This window comes from Rhinolophus sinicus, chromosome 1 (genome assembly GCF_057876585.1).
Source record: "Rhinolophus sinicus isolate RSI-liver-muscle chromosome 1, RSI-T2T, whole genome shotgun sequence".
NCBI lineage: Eukaryota > Metazoa > Chordata > Mammalia > Chiroptera > Rhinolophidae > Rhinolophus > Rhinolophus sinicus.
Window position 1 is genome coordinate 10752995 of NC_142501.1, and position 19201 is coordinate 10772195.

Below are 19201 nucleotides of genomic sequence, written 5' to 3' on the forward strand. Positions count from 1 at the left end.
GAACTTCCAGACTCTTCCACAGTGGCTGCCCCATGTTACATTCCCTCTAGCGGTGTGAGGGCTCTAATTTCTCTGCCTCCTTGTCAGCACTTGCTATTTTCATCTGGTTGATTACTGTCACCCTAGTGGGTGTGAAGTGGTATCTTGTTGTTTTGATTTGCATTTGCCTGACGGCTAATGATGCTGAAGTCTTTTCATGTGTTTATTGGCTGTTTCTGTATCTTCTTTGGAAGCAACTCCTTTCTGCCTATATCCTCAACTGTTAACCTCCAACATTAAGAGGAGAGCTGACCCTCCATTGGCTGCGTCTTGCTGGGTGAACTCCCCTCAAGAGAGCGCCGTGCATTGAATGCGCCAGACTTCCTCTAAGTATGGGGGAGAGGTAGCCTGTTGTCTGACCCAGCTGGACTTTAGGACATACAAGATCTAACTCCTAAGATAGTTAAGCACACATATTTACCTGTTACTATATCTATAAACAGAATGCACAAGATTTAGAAGAAGATTTAAAGAACTGTAACTGCCTGGCATCATAAGGTGTCCTCATCGTCTCCATGATCAGTGCCTGCTTCGTCCAAATCTAGTCAGTAACACGCCTTTCTGCCTCACCCTTAGCTTCTCAGGGTTTGTTGCATTTGTTCAAGTATCTCTCCAGGATACATTTCTAGAAATGGAACTGGTGAGTCCAAGAATATAGGATTGGTTGTACCAGTTTACACTTCCACCAGCAATGTCTGAGAGTCCCTGTTCTGTTTCCTTGACAACAGTGTGAGCAGAAATTTGGATCTTTGCTAATCAGAAAGGTAAAAATGGCATCTCACTGTCATTTTACTTGATACTTGTCTTATAAGTGATATTGACATCTTTTCATGTTTCAGAGACATTTCATTTCCTTTACTGTGACATGTCAGTATCTTTTCCTCCATGTTTCTTATTAATTTGTAGGAGCTCTTTATATGTTCCTGAAACCAGCCCTTTCTTGGCAAATATTTTCCCTCTTTGCCATTTATCATTTGACTTTGTTTATTGTAGGTTTTGCCATATTAAAAAATTATTTTTATTTAGTGAAATCTATCAGCCTTTTCTTTTATAGCTTCTGGGGTTTGTATCATAGTTAGAATGGCTTTTCCACTCCATAAATGTTTTGAAAATTCTCCCGTGGTCTCCTTTACGGTTTGAAAACCTTATGGTGTTTCTTCCCAACCACTGGCTCCTGCCTGGGGGCAGGGCTGAGGGAAAACAGAGAAGCTGAGTGTTGTGCAGGCCGCCTCGGTGCTGTGGCCTTTACTCCTAGAACCCCTTCGTACCTGGCAGTCGCTCTGCACTGAATGTTCCCAAACTGGACCAAAACCCTTTTAAAAATACTGTATGCAGAACGTAATGGTCTCGCTCTGCTTACTGCCTCCAAAACAAGCTCACAAAGATCTGTGGCGTTTTGTCATTGTGCTGTTTTGCTAATTATTTATGCAAGGCGAGGGAAGGATGTCCACCTAGTGACCAAGTGGACAAGAGGCTCTGAGCCATTCTGTTCTGCTGCCTGAGCTCACTATGTGGTTCTCGGCAGCTGGGCCAGGGAGAAGGGAGAAATCATTGAAAGGTGCAGTCACAGGAGGCTTCCACTCCACTGCTTACCGGATGCGAGACCTTGAGCCAGTCATTAATGGCTCTGACCCTCAGCACCTATAAAATGGAGATCATAATTGCACCTATTGCACCTACCTCCCAAGGCTGTTGTGAAACTCAAGTAAGATAATGCAAATAAAGCCTTTAACACTGGGCCTGGCACACAGTAAATACTCAACAAAGGGAAGCTTTTATTATTACTAAGGTGAGAGTCTTGAGTTTGGCCTTCGGGGAGATGTTTGAATAGTTAAGGGAGAGCCCTTTATAACTGGAGAGTACAGTGTTTTGATTGTACATGGGATTTAATTTATTGAGGTGACGAGTGACAACACGGAGAGGTTAATACCACTGAAACAAGTTTTATTACACATCACAGTTCCCAAGAGAAGGGTCACGTCGTGCCACACAGGGCCACCTGGGGAAGCACCAGATGCTAGTCAACAGGCAGAAGGGGTGAAGGGAAAGTGTGGCGCAGACCTTTATTCTGGTTTCCGCAGAAGGAATGAGCAAAGCAAGGTAGGCGAGTTTAAGCAAGTCTAGGACTGGCTGGTTTGCATCATTTCAATGAGCTCTGTCTGGGCTGTAGGGGTGGTGTTTATTGTCTGGTACCTGGCTCTGGTGTGATTTAGGGCAGGAGAAATATTGGCTTGATTGGCTTGTTTGGTGTGGGTTAAAGGAAGTGGTTGGGGATATGGGTTTGGATTGGTTGGTTTGCATACAAAAGGCGTGCTCAGGGGCAAACTGTTTACTATCACTGGGAATTATTTAGGCCTGGGAGGGGCAGTGTCTCCAGGAATAGCAAGACTCCAGGATGTCAAAGCACCATAAAAAACACAAAATTAAACACATGAATAATACACACTGCAGGTCCACCATTGAAAGCCCTCCCACCTCCGAGTTGTTATGGACCGTATGGCCAGCTGCTGAATTTCCTGTCCCTGAAAGTATTCAAGCAGAATTAGATGCCCATGTGTTGGGCATACTAGAAAAGGGATGTATATGTAGATTACAGGGATGCACTGCGAAAACTGTATTTGAAAGCCCTCTTTTAGAGCACTCTTCAAACTTATTTAAACAGAAAATGTATTTATTACATGAGTTACTGGGAAGTTCAAGGGTTTCAGGTGTGGCAGGATCCAGGAGCAGACAAGATGTCATTGGAAATTTGCCATTCTCTGTTGCTTAGTTGTAGTTTCCTGTGTTGGCTTCACTACACCTATTTAGCAAACCCCATGAGGTGAAAGAATATATTTTTCCAGATTGTTCCAGGGTGAGTACTGGGATTGGATTCTTTGGTCACAGTTTTTGGGTAAGTGCCATCCCTGAGTCCATCACTGTAGTCAGGAGGATGGAGCAATCTGAGTGGCCAGCCTGGGTTCTACTCCTACCCCTGTATGGGGCAGTGGGAGAACTCTGCCCAAAGCACAGAGAGGGGGCAGGGGAAGCTCCTCAGAGAGAAAGGAGGGAACTTTGACAAAAGAGGGGGATGGTTGGACGTTGGATGGTGGGGGAACCCAAAGTGACAACACCATGTTCTTTAGCTCCTAACAGCTAGAAAATCCTTCCTTTCATCCTCAGCTTGCAGGGCCCAAGTCCCCAGGCCTAGGGTTCCCACTTTTGAGTTCCCAGGATTCTGAGGGCTGCTCAGATCTGGCTGACTCCTGTGTCCCCACCCCGCCAGGCTCGGGGGGTGCTCCAGAACCGTGTGCTGCTGTGGAAGGAGCAGTCGGAGGCCAGCCGCAGCCCGTCGCGCGCCCATTCCCCTGGCCTGCTGGGCCCTGTGCTGGGGCCGCCCTACCCCTCGGGCCGCCTGACGCCCACCCGCTTGGACATGGTGAGGCCTTGGGCGCCCCCGCCGCTATTCGCGCCGCCACTCGCGCCCCCGCCGCTATTCGCGCCGCCACTCGCGCCCCCACCGCTTTCCGCGCCCCTGTTGCCCCCGGCAGCCCCCGCGGGGCCCTGGGGCCTGAGGCCCTCCGCCTGGAGCCTCCTCCCACCCAGGGCTCCGATCTACGCAGCAGCCCCCAGCTGGCCCTTCCGCCCCGGCGCGGCCTCGGCGCCCCCTTGGTGGCTGGGCCGCAGGCCCTTGAACCCTTACGCCGACGGCTGGGACTGGGGGTGGGGGCTGGACTAGGGCGCCTCGGCCCCGCCCCTCCCCGCCCCACCCTCCCCTGCCCATCTCCCCTCGCAGCCCCAGAGGCCTCTGGGAGAGTTCAGCTCCCCACGCAGCCGGCATGGCTCCGGCTCCTACGGCCCGGAGCCCACCGAGGCGAGGTCCGCGTCCCAGCTGGAGCCAGACCGCCGGTCCCTGCCCCGGACGCCGTCTGCCTGTGAGTGTCGCCGGCGCTCGGAGCGCAGAGGGAGGGCCGGGGACACAGGGTGGGGACCAGGGGTTCGGGAAAAGGAACGGAGGTTGCGCTGCAGCGGGAGGGATCAAGGGTAGACGCGAGGGAGAACTTCCCACCAACATGCCGCTGCGCTCTCCCGCCCCTGCAGCCTCACTCTACACCAGCACCCAGCGCTCGCGCTCCAACTCCTTCGGCGAGCGCCCGGGCGGCTCGGGCAGCGGGGGCAGCGGCAGCGGGGGCATCAGGAGGGTCCGCGCCCTCGTCTCCCACTCGGAGGGCGCCAACCACACGCTGCTGCGCTTCTCGGCCGGAGACGTCGTGGAGGTGCTGGTGCCGGAGGCCCAGAACGGCTGGCTCTATGGCAAGCTGGAGGGCTCCTCCACGTGAGTGGGAGCCCCGGGGCGTGGGGTGGGTTGGAAAGAGGACCCCGGGAGTCCAGAACTCCACCTCCGACTGAGACTTCCCTGAGGGAGGCTTCTTCTGCCTCCCTCATCCATTCAGTGGGAGTAGGAAGAGCCTTCTTACCGAGGTCGGGGTTTCGGCCTTTGAGGGGGTGGTAGAGGATGGGGAATGGGAAAGCTCTCTCACACGGTTACGGAAAGCTTACTGCTCGGGTACCTGCTGGGCACCTGACACTGTGAGGGAGGGGCAGCTTCCCCTCTGTACCCTGAGAGTCAACCAGAGCTCTGATGGAGGGATGGATGGGGTGGGCCTCCGCAGGCTGGCACCGAGGCGGTGCTGGGAGCTTGCAGGCCAAGTGTGCTCTCCCCCTCACACTCATGCACAATGGGAATCCTTAAAGAACCTAAACCGGGGCTGCTTCTGACACCACAAGTGGAAGGGGGGATGGGGAAGTACATTGTGGTCACCAGCAAGCCTGGAGGAGAGCAAGGGCTGGCAGACAAAAGGGAAGTGTGCAGGGATCACTCTTTCTGCTGGGGAAAGGGGGAAGGTGGGAGGTTGCTGGAGCCAGGCAGTGCCCCCCACAGGGCTTTATAGGCAGACTTATGTGACCCCTCCCACTCCTGCTGAGGGAGGAGGAATGAAGGAAGACAGGGATGAATCGAGGCATGAATGAATGAATGCATGGATGGAGGAATCAGTACATGCGAGGGTGGCATACGGGTTAGGGGATGGTGGACAGAAGGGATTGTCCTGTGGGCAGGTAGATGCAGCCGTGTGAGCAGATAGGTAAGGGGTGGATCAGTGGGGATCGAATGGGTGGTTGGGGGCACGGGAGGAGGCATATGGGGTACATGCATTGGCTGATGGTGATTGGAGAGGTATGTGAATGGGTTGATAGGTGGCAGGGCAGGCAGGTGGGCAAGTGGTGATGGATGGATTAGTGGATACACAGTAAATTCGTGATCCATGGCTGGTTGCCCACATGGGTCAGGGATGAGTGAGTGGACGAACACATGGGTGATGCTGGACAGGATGTTGCAGTTAGGCACAGAGGTCTATGGGCAGATGGGTGGATGGCAGGTGACCACACGGAGCAGGAATGGAAGGATGGGCCAGTGGGAGACAGATGACTAAGCACACGAATGGCAGAAACACCTGCTTTGCAGACCCATGTCAGAGGGCAGCAGGGTGTCACCCCGAAAGTCCCTGCAACAGGTGTACCAAACTTCCTGGGTACCTGATGATAAAACCTTCTAACTGGTGCTCTCAAACCACATTCCTCGGACGTGATTATTCTTTCTATGACTCACAGGTTAGGGAAAATGATGGCAAGTTTTACCATCAGTAGGCACTTTATGGTGAAAGCAGAAGTAAAATGTACTGCAATGGTTTGATTCTGTCAGTTTGAGTTGAAATGACCTCCAGTTAGTTCTACCTTTATGTGAGAATGTTGTTGATTGGGTTTTGGTGACTTTTTGGAGGACATTTTCCTAGATGTTCTGAAAGAATCTGATGGATTCTGTGGAGTCTGAAAAGGTTAAGAAACGTCGGTCATAGTGCCTCTCCCTCAACTCTGGCTGCTCTGAAGGTGCAGTAATGAGCCTCTGGCCAGGCAGACTCCATGAGCAGGTGCCTGGGGTCCCCCGAACCAGAGGGCAGCAGCTGGGCTGAGAAGGAAAGAGCACAGGATTGGGAGTCAGGCACCCAGGGCTCAGGTGCCCCTTCCTCTGGACTCCTGCAGTTGCCTGTGATGTCCCCTCCCCCGTCCCCTTCACTGTCACCCTTCTAAACATCTCTTCAGGTGTCTGTCTCTCTGCCAGGCTGGGCCTTGCTCTCAGGGCCCTCATGCGGTGGGTGCTCAGTGAGCAGGAAATGAAGCGGTCACCGGTCACCGTAGGTCCCTGGACACACTGCTTTCCTGCTCGGACTTCCAGTTCCTCCTCTTAGGTGCCCCCGCCCCTGGTGGGACATGAGGCTGGACCGGTGGCCTTGAATGCCACGACCTCCTCAAGGGATTAAATGAGTTACTCTCTGCAAAGCCCCTGGAGCGAGGCCCGCAGCAGCAGGGCCAGTGCTGTGTGCTTCTCTTAGACGTGGTGTTTGGGCCTCACTGTTGTTGAGCCTTTTGCTTATGGGACTGTCTGCTTCCGCCCCGCAGGAGTGGCTGGTTCCCCGAGGCCTATGTGAAGCCATTGGAAGTGCCCATGAACCCCATGAACGCCTTGAACCCCATGACCTCCATGAACCCCATGAACGCCTTGAACCCCATGAACTCCATGAACGCCTTGAGCCCTGTGACCTCCATGAACCCCATGAATGCCTTGAACCCCGTGACCTCCATGAACCCCTTGACCCCGGTGACCTCCATGAACCCCATGAGCCCTATGAATGAGCTACCTTCCAGGTACCTGAGTGGTCAGACGTGGAGTAGGGGTGGGGACTCCAGTGGGGGTGGCCCCGCCCGCTAGGGGGTGTATCTGTGAGTTGCAGTCCTGAGTGGACCCAGCCCCCTCAGCCTCTGGACAAGGGCGCCCCATCTCTCTACCATGAAGGTCATGGTGTCCAGCCCTCTGCCTCCTCTCAGGACTGCCTTCAGGCCAGCAGGCTCCTCTCACACGGTGCAGGGGCCCAGCAGATGGGGCTGATGCAGCAGGACCTGACTCCTGGACCCCTTCCCTCCTCTCCTTCCTCTGGATTCAGGTCCTACCCGCTCCGGGGCAGCCATAGCCTGGATGACCTCCTGGACCGGCCAGGCAACTCCACAGCGTCCTCAGAGTACTGGGACGGCCAGTCCCGCTCCCGCACCCAGAGCCGGGTCCCAAGCCGCGCCCCCAGCCCCACACCTGCCCCCTTGCCTGGCAGCCGCCGAGGCAGCATGGGCAGCGTGGGCGTGGCCAGTGAGGCCAAGGTGAGCCCCTCCCCCAGTCTGTCCTCAACCCTGGGCTTGTCCAGGGACAGGGACCAGAGGCCAGGTAACCCTCTCTGCTTTGCCACTGAGTCTAGCAGTGGGCCCTCCCACCCCAGCCTCACTCTGCCCATCTGTGCAGGGAGGGGAGGGATGGGCCTCTGAGTCTGGGGCAGCAGGTGAGGGAAGCATTTGTCTCAGGGACGGGAGCCTAGGTGTCCTGCTGGGAGCACTGGAAAAGGCCTGTTCTCCCTGCCTCCCTAGGGGAGGCCAGACCAAGGTCCTGGGTCAGAGCCTGGGGGGAACCTTCCCACGTGGTCCCCGCCATCTTATCTTGGGGGGCGATGTTTAGCCCTGGAGATGGTCTCTGGCCCAGAGGCTTCTCAGGTCTGAAACCTGCAGAATTCTGGGCTTCAGAATACCGGGGCTGCGTTTCCCAGAAGCCTAGCCCGGCAGTGGCTTCTGGGCCAGTTCTCTACCCTTCTAGAAGCGGGAGAGGGAAGGACAGGGGCTTTCTTGCTCTTTTGCCCCGAAACTTAACCCTTCCTCCACCCCCACTGCAGAAACTTATGTCCTGGGAGCAGCACCCCCCAGAACTCTTCCCTCGGTGAGTCCTTGAGCAGGGGTCAGAGGGGACCGGGCTCAGTGGAGGGCTGTGGGGCGAGACAAGATAGGGGTGAGTGGAGGGGACCGGATAGGGGCAGGAGGTAGGGGTGGATACCTGGCTCAGGTGTCCAGTGCCTTCCCTGGACCCACAGACAGCTGACGACCTGGGTCCCTCTCACCCCAACCTCTCTCCCCACAGGGGCACAAACCCCTTTGCCACCGTAAAGCTGCGTCCCACTGTCACCAATGACCGCTCAGCGCCCCTTATCCGCTGAGGCGCCTTCCTCCATCGGGGGTCTGAGGTCGCCACCCCACCTGTCCAGGGTCTGCCCAGAGATGGCGGCAGCAGAAGCAGCAGCAGTGGATCCAAGAAGCCAGGGCCCTGATGCTGGGGGTGGCTGCCCTTCCCCAAACTGCACCCCCAGACTGAGAAGCTCCAAGGGCACTGGTCTGGGGTCTGGGACCTTCAAACTAAAGCAGGCGGAATTGGGGGACGGAACCATTTCTTCCCCTCCAGGGGCCCCAGGACTCTCCCTGGGGGGCCTACCTCATGCCCCCAACCTCTTTCCCCCTTCTCCAACCCAGTGGGGAGGAGCCCCTTACCCCCTCCTCTGCCCCGCACATGTCCCCATTTAACTTTTGTACACAGTGAGAAATAAAGCAAGTGGACATGGCAGCAGGACTGGGGGTGTCTGATTTGGGGGTCCGGGCAGGAGTTGGGGTAGAGACCTCCCACTAGAGAACGGAGTCCAGGAGGTCCTGAAGACCAATGGTAGTTGCTTGGGAGGCCTCCCTCACTCCCAGCCCCTCACATCCGTCTTTTTAAGCAAGTCTTTTTTTTTTTTTAAGTTTGCTGTAACACAGTACGCTGTTATACCACCATAGCCTCATATGTTTCGCGCTTACTGTGTCTTTTGGGGTTTTTTTTTTAAAGATTTTATTGGGGAAGGGGAACAGGACTTTATTGAGGAACAGTGTGTACTTCCAGGACTTTTCCAAGTCAAGTTGTTGTCCTTTCAATCTTAGTTGTGGAGGGCGCAACTCAGCTCCAGGTCCAGTTGCTGTTGCTAGTTGCAGGGGGCGCAGCCCACCATCCCTTGCGGGAGTCGAACTGGCAACCTGTGGTTGAGAGCCCGCGCTCCAACCAACTGAGCCATCCAGGAGCTCAGCGGCAGCTCATTTACTTCATTCTAGTTTAGGAGGGCGCAGCTCGCTGGCCCATGTGGGAATTGAACCAGCAGCCCCGTTGCCCAGAGCTCGCGCTCTAACCAACTGAGCCACCTGTCTGCCCTAAGCAAGTCTTTAGGTCTGTCCTAAAGCCCTCGAGCTCTAGCTCCAGCCCTAATTTCTGCTGTGGGTTACCCAGGAAATAGTTGCCTCTCCAGAGCAGGAGGGGTGGCAGTGGCCAAGATCCAGGACCACCAGCAAGTCACCCTCTGGAGGCCTGAGACACAGCACCCTTTGTTCTGCCCTTTCCCACCCCCTCAGTCCCAGGCTCTCCTCCTGGATTAGCTTTATCCAGGGAAAAGCCACAGAGGCCCCTCCTGGAATGTGGCCTGGGGGTGGGGAGCAGGCAAGGAATTCAGGTGATTAGGAGTGGTGGGGGTCTCTCCCAGGCAGGGCTCTGCCCCCAGGACCACTAGGACCCCCAAGGCAGAGCTCTCTGTGTCCTCTGCCTACCTGGGGCTCTAGGAGGTAGCGGGACCTCCTTATCTGTGTAGCTCAACCTGGGCAGGCCTGGGACAGGGGGCCCCAAGATTGGACTCTGCCCTGTCCCTTCTCCTCTCCCAGGCTAAAGCCTCTTAGAGGAGGTAGGGGTGGGGGAGTACTCTAAGCCCGGGCTTGGGGTAGCTAGCTGTGGAGCTGTAGGGGTGAAGGCCGGGCCAGCTGCTGATCTGCCATCAATAAACGCCTTCAGCTGTGCCCCCCTCCATCTGGCTAGGCTTCACGGAGGGGCCAGTGGGGTGGCCCCTCCCTGCAGGCCTCAGATGTGAGGCTAGACACCCAAACCCGCTGGACAGCTCTGGTGAGTATGGGGCGAGGGCTACCAGGGACCACCCTCTTGTCCCATAACGAGAGGACGAAAGGCAGGAAAAGCCAGAACCTGGTCCTGGTGGGGGAGGGGCAGAGTCCCAGAGACCCACAGGTCCTTGGCATTGTCTGACGCTGAGGGAGACCCCAGGTGTGGAGGGGCTCCCTGTGGGGCAGGGGTTCGGTCCTGTCTCTGAGGCCCACCCTCTTCATCTGTTCTGGGGGTACATGGGGATGCTGTGTGAACCCCAGGTCCAAGCTCCAGGAGTGTGAGAGGCTTCAGAGCCAGTGTCTGCATATTAGGGGTTGGGAGGCTGCTAGGGGTTTGCAGGGCAGAATGTCTCTTTCCTGTTGCCCCCTCAAAGATCCCCATCTGTACAGTGGGAGCCAGAGCTCCAACCGCCACCCCAAGATTCTCTGCTGGCCTGGGGTGATCACTCATCTTACAGGTGCAGAAACTGAGGCTCAGCGAGGTTGGGGACCTGTCCAACTCACAGGGGAAATCCACGGCCAAGCTGGGATGAACTGGAATTCAGCTTCCATGGCTTCTGAGACAAGGCTAATGTTCTGCTATGTCTTTTTGTTTTTTCCCCATAATGTTCTAATGACAGTAGTCTCTCTGGATCATAGAGGAAAATTAGGAACACACCACAAGGCCAAGGAGGAACATAAACTACCCGTTTGCTGCTAGTGCCTGTCCCTCACTTTGTTCCTTTGTCCTGATGTAACTGGAGGGCATACCGAGCTGGGGCTGGGGCTGGTGCTGCCTGCACCGCTCAGCCAATAGACCCACACAGGAGTGGGTCATAGAATAAGCGTTTATTATCAGAGCACCGGTGGTCTGAGAAGGCAGCGGGTTAACACCTCCAAAACCTGCCTCGCATTATCAGACCGCTGGGGGTATTTAAGGGAAAATCAGGGAACTCTCCCAGAGGCTGCAGGACAGTCCCAGAGATGTATTCTTTCATGATGCCCCCTTCTGTCATCGTATCTCTTGTGGTGCCAGGGATCCAAGAACCGTGGGGGGAGTAACCTGGGGAAAATGCTGAGCAATGGAGTTTGTGACTAGCAAGCATCTACAAGGTGCTGGCCGGGAACCAGGGCAGGGCATCCCGGAGGCATTCTGAGCTCACGCTGCACGGGTGTGATTCACGGCTTAACTAAAAAGTGAAGCCAGCCGGATGGGGGCAGGGTTCCTACTACAGGGGGCCCACTTGGGCCCTACTCCACTGAAACCCTCAAACATGCACACTGGGAACACTAGAGGTCCCCACCCACACACTGGCCGCCCCTCTCCTGCCACCATTAGGTCCTGAGGAGCAAGGAGTGCCCACCCTCCAGAGTGAGCCATCCTGAAGTCAAGACTCAGGTGGGTAGGGATCTACTATACTCCTGTCCTTCTTCACACAGCCCTTGGAGGAGGGGAGGTCCCAGCACGGTTTACCCGCCTGGCCTCATTCCCTGAGCAAGGCTCACGTGAGCAGGCCCGTGCCTTGGTTTTGCCGCTTCATCTTCATCCCCCTTCCTTGTCTGGGCTACAGACACTCGAGCTCACTCTTGTCTCCCCTCCTCCAGCAGAGGCAGTGGTGATGGGCGCTGGTGGTCCCGGGCGGGGCGTGGGCCCCCCAGATGGCGGCTGGGGCTGGGCCGTGCTAGGCGCTTGCTTCGTGGTCACCGGTTTCGCCTATGGCTTCCCCAAGGCCGTGAGCGTCTTCTTCCGCGCACTGATGCGTGACTTCGGTGCCGGCTACAGTGACATGGCCTGGGTGTCCTCCATCATGCTTGCCATGCTCTACGGCACCGGTCAGTGCGCCCTCCCCAGGCCCAGGACTGGGGGTGCGGATTAGGGACCAGGAGACACTCAACCTCCTGAGAATCTCCCGGGGCCCCTTCGGGAGGACACAGAAACCTTTCCTTCCTGTGGGAAGGCTGGCACCAGAGAGAGGGGAGGAGAGGGGAGGAAGGGGGCAGCAGCCGGAAGTGGAGCCCGCACCCAGGTGGCTGCCCCAGAAAGCTTGACCAGTGGCAGGGCCCCCACCATTCCTGCCAAAAGCCCAACACCTGCCTAAGTTACAGGTGGGGAAACTGAGATCTAAATGAGATTATTGTTCCCCCCAGGCTCCAACCACCTGTGGAGATAGGGTTATTACTGGAGTTATCCCGGCTAAACAGCATGAGGGGTGGGGGAGGCTGGGGAGCAAGGCAGCCAAGCCAGGGTTCCAAGCTATGAAGATAAGGCAGTGGGGTCTGACCCTTATGCTCTGGGTTCCCTGTTCTCACGAGGGGTGGGGATGGGGAACTCTGCGCTGGGACAGGTCCCTCCTGAGTCCCCCATAGGGTACTGTCTCCTTGGTTTGTCCCAGCCAAGCTGTGTGACCTTGGCTAGACACCGCCCTCTGGGTTCCTTACACTTGGAACTGGGAGGTGCAAAGCCTGGAGTGTGTCCAACGGAGAGGACTGGGCCAGCCCGAGGGGTGACCCTTCCCTGCCTACAGGCCCGGTGTCCAGCATCCTCGTGAATCGCTTTGGCTGCCGCCCGGTGATGCTAATGGGTGGGCTGTTGGCCTCGGCAGGCATGGTCCTAGCATCCTTTGCCACAAGTCTCCTGGAACTGTACCTGACGGCTGGGGTGCTGACAGGTGAGGGTGCCCACTGCTCTCCGCCCCTGCGGGGCTGTGGGTGGGGATTGGGAGCCCTTGCTGCAAGAACTCCTGTCCTCAGTTTCCCCACAAGAGGCCGTCCTACAAGTCCATCTGCTCAGTTCCCCGGGGTCGCCGGTTCAGGTGGGGCCTCGCCCCTCCCTCCTGTTATGGGGTGGTGGCAGCCTGGGGAGCCCCGCACAGCGCCGCCTCGCCCGCAGGCCTGGGCCTGGCCCTCAACTTCCAGCCGTCGCTCATCATGCTGGGGCTGTACTTTGATCGGCGGCGGCCTCTGGCCAACGGGCTGGCGGCAGCCGGCAGCCCCGTGTTCCTGTCGGCGCTGTCGCCGCTGGGCCAGCAGCTGCTCGAGCGCTTCGGCTGGCGCGGCGGCTTCCTGCTGCTCGGCGGCCTCCTGCTGCATTGCTGCGCGTGCGGCGCGGTCATGCGGCCTCCGCCGGGGCCCGGGCCTCGGCTTCGCCGGGACAGCGCGAGCGACGCCCCGGGAGAGGCGGAGGCGGAGGCGGACCGCGCCGGGCTGAGCCTGCGCGAGGCGCCCCCTGGCGGGCGGCCCCGCCGACGCCTGCTGGACGTGGCCGTGTGCGCCGACCGCGCCTTCGCGGTGTACGCGGTCACCAAGTTCCTGATGGCGTTAGGGCTCTTCGTGCCCGCCATCCTGTTGGTGAACTACGCCAAGGACGCGGGCGTGCCTGACGCCGACGCCGCCTTCCTGCTCTCCATCGTGGGCTTTGTGGACATCGTGGCGCGGCCAGCGTGCGGCGCCCTGGCCGGCCTGGCTCGGCTGCGGCCGCACGTCGCCTACCTCTTCAGCCTGGCTCTGCTGGCCAATGGGCTCACGGACTTGAGCAGCGCGCGCGCGCGCTCCTATGGCGCCCTCGTCGCCTTCTGCGTCGCCTTCGGCCTCTCCTATGGCATGGTGGGCGCGCTGCAGTTCGAGGTGCTCATGGCGGCCGTGGGTGCGCACCGCTTTCCGAGTGCGCTGGGCCTGGTGCTGCTCGTTGAAGCCCTGGCTGTGCTCATCGGACCGCCCTCTGCCGGTGCGCCTGGCAGGAGGAGGGGGGGGCGGTGGAGCGGCCTGGTGCCCCTAAATCCAAGGGAAACTGCCTTCCTGTCCCAGATGGAACAGGAATTAGGGGAAGGGACCCCTCCTCTGACATAGCCTGATGGGGTGGACTCCCCTTCCCATGGCCAATTAGCCCCTCCTCCAAGCTGGTACCACCTGGGTGGGGATGGAAACACCAGGAAAGGTGCCAGGAACAGCCCAACACCGATAGCTGCTGAACGACGGGGTCATTTCCAGCTGTTGGCACAAAGGCCTGTGAAGTGCAAATACTTATTCTCCTTTTGCAGATGGGGAAACTGAGGCACAGAGACACAGTACAAGTTGCAGTCCCAGAATGAGAGCAGGGCCCTGCCCAGTGCTAAATGCCCACACCTTTGAAACACTGTATTGAGTGCTTTAATCTCCCCAGCCTCTAAGGTTGATTGGAATAGGGACAGTGTCTTCAGGGAACCAGCCCTGGGGCCAGGAGCAGAGTTGGAGTTCTCAGTGTGCTCACATGGAGAAAGAGGGGTGCTGGGGTCTTCCCCTGTGCACACTGCCTGCAGGGCACTCTACACTCATCACCTCTTAGGAAATATCCTGATGAGGGTGGTCAGGGAGGGCTTCCTGCAGGCAAGGGCAAGCCTCACAGAAGAGGGCGCAGGGTAAATGTCTGGGGGAAATAAGGCAGGAGTTGGGACCAGAATGGTGGAGTGGGGGACATTAGGGTCTTCCTGGGTTGGGTGATTGCTGAAGCAGCAGGAAGTCTGCCTGTGAGCAGGGAGCTGAGGTCGGTTGTGGGGTGGAGCAATGGCAGAGGGAGGCCACTTTTGCTGGGGCTCCATCTGCACCTGAGATGGGGTGAGCAGCCCATCCTTCCAAGGCTGGGCTAGCTGAGTGCCGTCATCATCTCACCCGACCCCATAGGAACCCCAAAGGCCCTGAACTTGTGTGTGGAAGACCCCCGAGCTCAGCACAGAAAGCCACAAAGCCAGCCCCCCCGCCCCCAGAGGCTCAGAGACCGTCTTACATTTTCATGTTTGACCCTGGGGTGGATCTAATAGGCAGAAGAGGCACATGAGTGATAAGGTGAAGGCCACTACAGGGCTGTGTTGGTGGGATAGGGACCAGGAAGGCAAGTTTGGGGGAGTACTGCTCAGAGGGCTCAGAGGGCCACTTCCCCCAGGCCACAGAAGTGCTGACCGAGGGTCACAGCATTGTGCGGACAGCCACAAGAATGTCCCCGTGAGAATGGGGAGCTCATGAAGAAACCACACTTTAGGGGAAAATATTTGCAGTTTAGAGATTTTCCTGACAGTAAAATGTGCCTGGGATAGAAAAATTGGAAAGTAAAGAGAAGGAAAAAGGAGGGACTGACTCACAAACCCTGCCCCAGCTGTACTGAGCTCAGTGTGGGGTCCGGGGCTTTCTGAGAGGTGCAGGCCTGGGGGTGTGTGGGGAGGGGGCAGTGGGAGAGCTGAGACAGGCCCCTGAGTATTAGGTGGAAAGAGCAAGAGTTAGGGGCCCCCAGAAGAGTGAGGCTGAGCCCAGTACCCCTTCCCCACTCCTACCCCAAATATCCCCAGGTGGGCAGCTCACAGGGCACACGTGTGCTTGGATCTGAGGGTAGAGGGGCTGCCTTGTAAACTGTAAAAAGTGCTGCCTCACCAAAGGCTCCATGTCACTTAAGAAATTGAGATCCAGGGAAGTGAAGTGACATTTTTAAGGTATCAAATAGCAGTGCCTGCATGGGGTTTTGCATCTGTAAAATGGGAATAAAAATTGGGCAAGTGTGTGTGTCACCCATGAGCCCCACCAAATTGAGGGCACCACCCTTTATCTGGGGATGTGGGGTGGGAGGTAAAGGGTGAGGTCCCCCACAGACCCTTACCTCACCCTCCCTCCCACCCCAGGCCGCCTGGTGGACGCACTGAAGACCTACGAGATCATCTTCTACCTGGCTGGCTCTGAGGTGGCCCTGGCCGGGGTCTTCATGGCTGTCGCCACCAACTGTTGCCTGCCTAGCTCTCAGGATGCCCCACCCAGCCCAGGCACCGAGGGTGGAGCCAGTGACACAGAGGACGCTGAGGCCACAGGGGACTCAGAGCCCCTGTCCACGGAGGAGCCTGGTGGTCTGGAGGCCCGGGAGGTGCCGCGCCCTGGGACTGGGCCAGCGGAACCCGACATGGAGGCAGAGCCAGGCCAGGGCTAGACTGAGTCTGTGTAGCTCGGGTACACCAGGCTGGGTGGCCATTGACTCTAGGAACAGGGCTTCCCCTCTCAGAGCCCCGGCTGCCCCAAGAGAGCCTGGCATGGGAGGCTGCTCTGGGGAGGTCACCCCCAGGGGTTCGGGTGGGGACTCTGTCCCTCATCTGCCCAGTGGGCCACGGCTAGGTCCTGTCCCCCCTCAGTCAAGCAGTTGGGCCATGTGAAACAAGTTCATAAAGCTCAGCTGAAAGACAGAAGGTTCTGTTCCTGCACCTCCATTGCGGCTCTGGCTGTAACTGGGTATGGGGGGGGCGGTGTCTGAGAAGCTCTCCCATGGCCCTCAGACCTGGCAGCTACTGGGGAGGAAGTGGCAGAGATGGAGGAAGGGTGGGGAAAGGTGTTCCCAGACTGAGAGGCACTAGGGCTGGGGGTGCACCTGGCACTTAGCTCCTGCCAGCCCAAGCTCTGCCCGCTGGCAGCACCTCCCACTTGAGGGTGGCGCTGCTTGCAGGGAGGGGCCCAGGACCATCTGTGAGAGAGTTTAGGTGCGCAGTGGAGGGCTGGGGCAGAATTCCTGTCCTGAGGCTTGGGCTCCTCTCGCACACGAAGGTTGACAGTAAATGACTCCATCCTGTGGCATCCAGGAGCGTGGGGCCAGCACCTACCCTGTGTCCCTCTCCCAGCTGAGCCCCAAGTCTCTCTAGGAGATAAACTTGGGTATCCTGGGGACTTTGCTCTAGATTCGTGTCCCTGTGGACACCACTGGGACTCTCCGGGCTGCCTGGCACCTGCTTCCCTCGTGGGGAGTCCCAAGGATGTCTCCTCTCTTGCACTTCAACGTTTGACCTCACACTTTGATCCAAGTGCAGGTCTCATCCTGCCTGGGAGGACTCAGGGTTCATTCCCTCTGCACGTATCCTCTTCCCACTGACACCCCTTTCTTTGCCTCCTTCCCTCCAAATCTTGTGTGGTGACCAGGCCCCAGTGAAGGAAGAAGCCTTCCACTGCAGACCCCTGGCAGAGCCTATCCCACGGGAACGCTTCCCTGCTGGCCTCATTTTCCAGCCGGGCCCCAGGGAAGTGTGGGAGCCCCTGCAGATGCCTGGCCCTCACCCTAGAGTAGTGAATACGTCTTCTTTTGCAAACACTCCAAGAGCTCCGACTGTGCCCGGCACTGTGCCAAGCCCTTTACAGATGGTAACTCATCCAATCTTCCTAACCGAATGAGGTAGGTACCATTATTAGTCACACTCAGATAGGGAAACTGAGGCACGGGGAAGCTGGGGAGTAGTCCTGGGTCACAGAGGCTGCGACGGGAATCCAGGCTGTCAGTTCCAGTCTGTGCCTTTGACCTCCATGCTGGCTGCCCCTTCACAGGGGGTGCAATCTGACAGCTCTAAGGGACCCATGTAGATCCTGGTGACAGTCCCTTCCTCCCTCCATGCTCCCACTCCTACCTGACAATCCCATTCAGGTTTCTGGCTGGGACCCACATACTCAAAGCTAGTAAGACAAAACCCTCTGCCCCACGTTGGACTCTTGCATTCTCTCCCATTCTCAGGATGACCATGTAATTCATTGTCCCAACGGGCACTCTGAAAGTGAACAGGGCCACTACTACTAATTACACGGGGACCACAGCTGTGGGCTGGGACTGTCCAGGTGGGCAGGACAGTCACCCTATTTCTACCCCTTTGCAAAGGCACGGAGTACTGGGTAGCATTCTCCACTAGGCTTCTCCCCCTGGCCCTGGCAGAAGGGGTGCACCAGAGTGGCTGGGGCACCCTTTACATTCTCTCTCCTATTTGGGGCCTCAGGTCCTCCTGACCTAGTGTCTGTCCTGTCCTTTCCCAAATAAAGGTTTAGTTTGTGGCCAGAAGCACTGAAGGATCAAGATGAGGGCGGATGTAAAGGGTTCCAAAAAACAAAGCCTGGGAGGCAGGTGAGGGAGGGAGTTGAGACTTTTGGACCTGACAGATCTGCATTCAAACCCCACTCTGTCCCAATACAGGGAGGCTTGGAGCAAGATACTTCTCTGAGCCTCAGTTTCCCATCTGTGAATGGGGCCATCAGTGCTAATTCACAGAGCTGCTGTGAGCAACAGTGGTGTGTATGAAGGGAATGTCAGTAAACCTTGTTGCTCACCCACTCATGATCAGGGAGGCAGAAGATGGGCGTCAAAGGGAGACGGGGGTCTGAGGCCACTGCAAAGAGCCCGGCTCCATCTGGGTTTGTGTTTATTTAATACAGGCCCAGCCCTTCCCCAGGAAAGGGGCTGAGCTAAGAGAATAAAATAAATAAAGGCCGCCGAGGTGTGAGCGTGGACTAGGGTGGGGCCGACCTGGGGTGAAATGAGGGTGTACATGAGACACTGGCCCAGCCTCGGCTGTCTACCCCCAGCCCCCCAATCCCAGCGGGTTCCAGGTGGGGCCAGCAGAGGTGCCCACAAGGAACGGATCCTGGACTTCCTGCCCCCTCCAATCCCTCTTCCTTTCTGCCCTCTCTCCTTCCCAGGGCAGTGGAGACCGAGCTACCTTCTGACTGGGCAGGTGGGGAAGGAAGGTGGGGGGCCAGTGTCCAGGTGCAGGTCACGGCCGGTGCCTTATCTGGGCAGGAGCCCGGTTCACTGTGCTAGGACAGAGGAGAAGGGAGGCAGGCGGCCCCAGCCAGCAGGCCTTTATGCGCCCCGCTCCCATGCTGTCATCCTCCCACTCACCCTATCCCCCGCCCCCAATCTGCACCCCGGGGCACACTCAGGAGTCACACCAGCTGCCACCCTTGTCCAGGGGGGGCCCAGCCGCCCCTCGCGCATCCCGGGACGTCTCCCTGGCTGCCGTGTCCTCATCGTCTTCCTCTTCCTCCTCCTCCCCGTCAGTGAACTCGTCCTGGCTGAGGCCATAGGCCAGCGTGGTGTGGGCCAGGTCCACCTCGATGGGGAAGACGTCAGCGTCACGCAGCACCGCGTAGCAATCGTTGTAGTACTTGGACATGGTGGACACGAAGCGCTGTAGCTGGAACACGATGTCCTGGACTGGGGGGCAGGGGGCGGACAGACACCAGTGGGCCGTGGCTGCCTGCCTCGTGGGCCCTCCCAGCCTCCCTGGGCCTGCCTCCCTGCCCTGGGCTTCCCACCGTGCATCTCCCTCAGCCCTCAGGCCCTGGGACGGGGCAAAGCAAGGGCTGCCCAGCCCGACACAGACCCAGGTGTCCAGCCCCCAGCTCAGGGAACGGAGGAGGGTGGGTGGGTTGTGGACTGCACCGTGTGGAGCCCACAGGACGTGGACCAGACCAGGTTCTGGGGAGGTGAGTGTGCTCCTACCAGGGCTCTCCATCCTGGGTCTGACTCAGAGCCCTGCGTGGCCTGGCCCTGGGACCT

The 19201-nt window shown here is 57.9% G+C and overlaps 3 protein-coding genes across 5 annotated transcripts in view; 2 read left to right on the plus strand and 1 right to left on the minus strand.

Moving 5' to 3' along the window:
* The window catches only part of BAIAP2L2 (BAR/IMD domain containing adaptor protein 2 like 2), a 28713-nt gene extending 20150 nt beyond the window's left edge, over positions 1–8563 (plus strand). The window contains exons 8-14 of the mRNA XM_019752980.3: positions 3305–3457; positions 3815–3953; positions 4120–4354; positions 6535–6780; positions 7077–7284; positions 7845–7888; positions 8087–8563. Coding sequence (XP_019608539.3) covers positions 3305–3457; positions 3815–3953; positions 4120–4354; positions 6535–6780; positions 7077–7284; positions 7845–7888; positions 8087–8162 — 1101 coding nt within the window. The 3' untranslated portion in view covers positions 8163–8563. The remainder of the gene's footprint in view (positions 1–3304; positions 3458–3814; positions 3954–4119; positions 4355–6534; positions 6781–7076; positions 7285–7844; positions 7889–8086) is intronic.
* Positions 8564–11507: 2944 nt separating this feature from the next.
* On the plus strand, positions 11508–16051 carry SLC16A8 (solute carrier family 16 member 8). Its single transcript, XM_019752956.3, has 4 exons — positions 11508–11721; positions 12414–12557; positions 12779–13612; positions 15531–16051. The coding sequence occupies exons 1-4, from the start codon at positions 11508–11510 to the stop codon at positions 15827–15829; spliced, it is 1491 nt and encodes a 496-aa protein (XP_019608515.3). The 3' UTR covers positions 15830–16051.
* A 1994-nt stretch (positions 16052–18045) lies between these two features.
* Positions 18046–19201, minus strand: part of PICK1 (protein interacting with PRKCA 1) — a 71421-nt gene continuing 70265 nt past the window's right edge. For all 3 annotated transcript variants that reach the window (XM_019752959.3, XM_074326387.2, XM_088796496.1), the window contains one exon: positions 18046–18856. In XM_019752959.3, coding sequence (XP_019608518.1) covers positions 18579–18856 — 278 coding nt within the window. In that variant the 3' untranslated portion in view covers positions 18046–18578. The remainder of the gene's footprint in view (positions 18857–19201) is intronic.

Bases quoted from the DNA above. Each gene is read 5' to 3' on its own strand.
- SLC16A8 (XM_019752956.3), top strand. From the start codon at position 11,508: ATGGGCGCTGGTGGTCCCGGGCGGGGCGTGGGCCCCCCAGATGGCGGC. The intron at 12,558-12,778 runs GTGAGGGTGCCC...CCTCGCCCGCAG, and splicing joins GACGGCTGGGGTGCTGACAG to GCCTGGGCCTGGCCCTCAAC. The intron at 13,613-15,530 runs GTGCGCCTGGCA...CTCCCACCCCAG, and splicing joins CATCGGACCGCCCTCTGCCG to GCCGCCTGGTGGACGCACTG.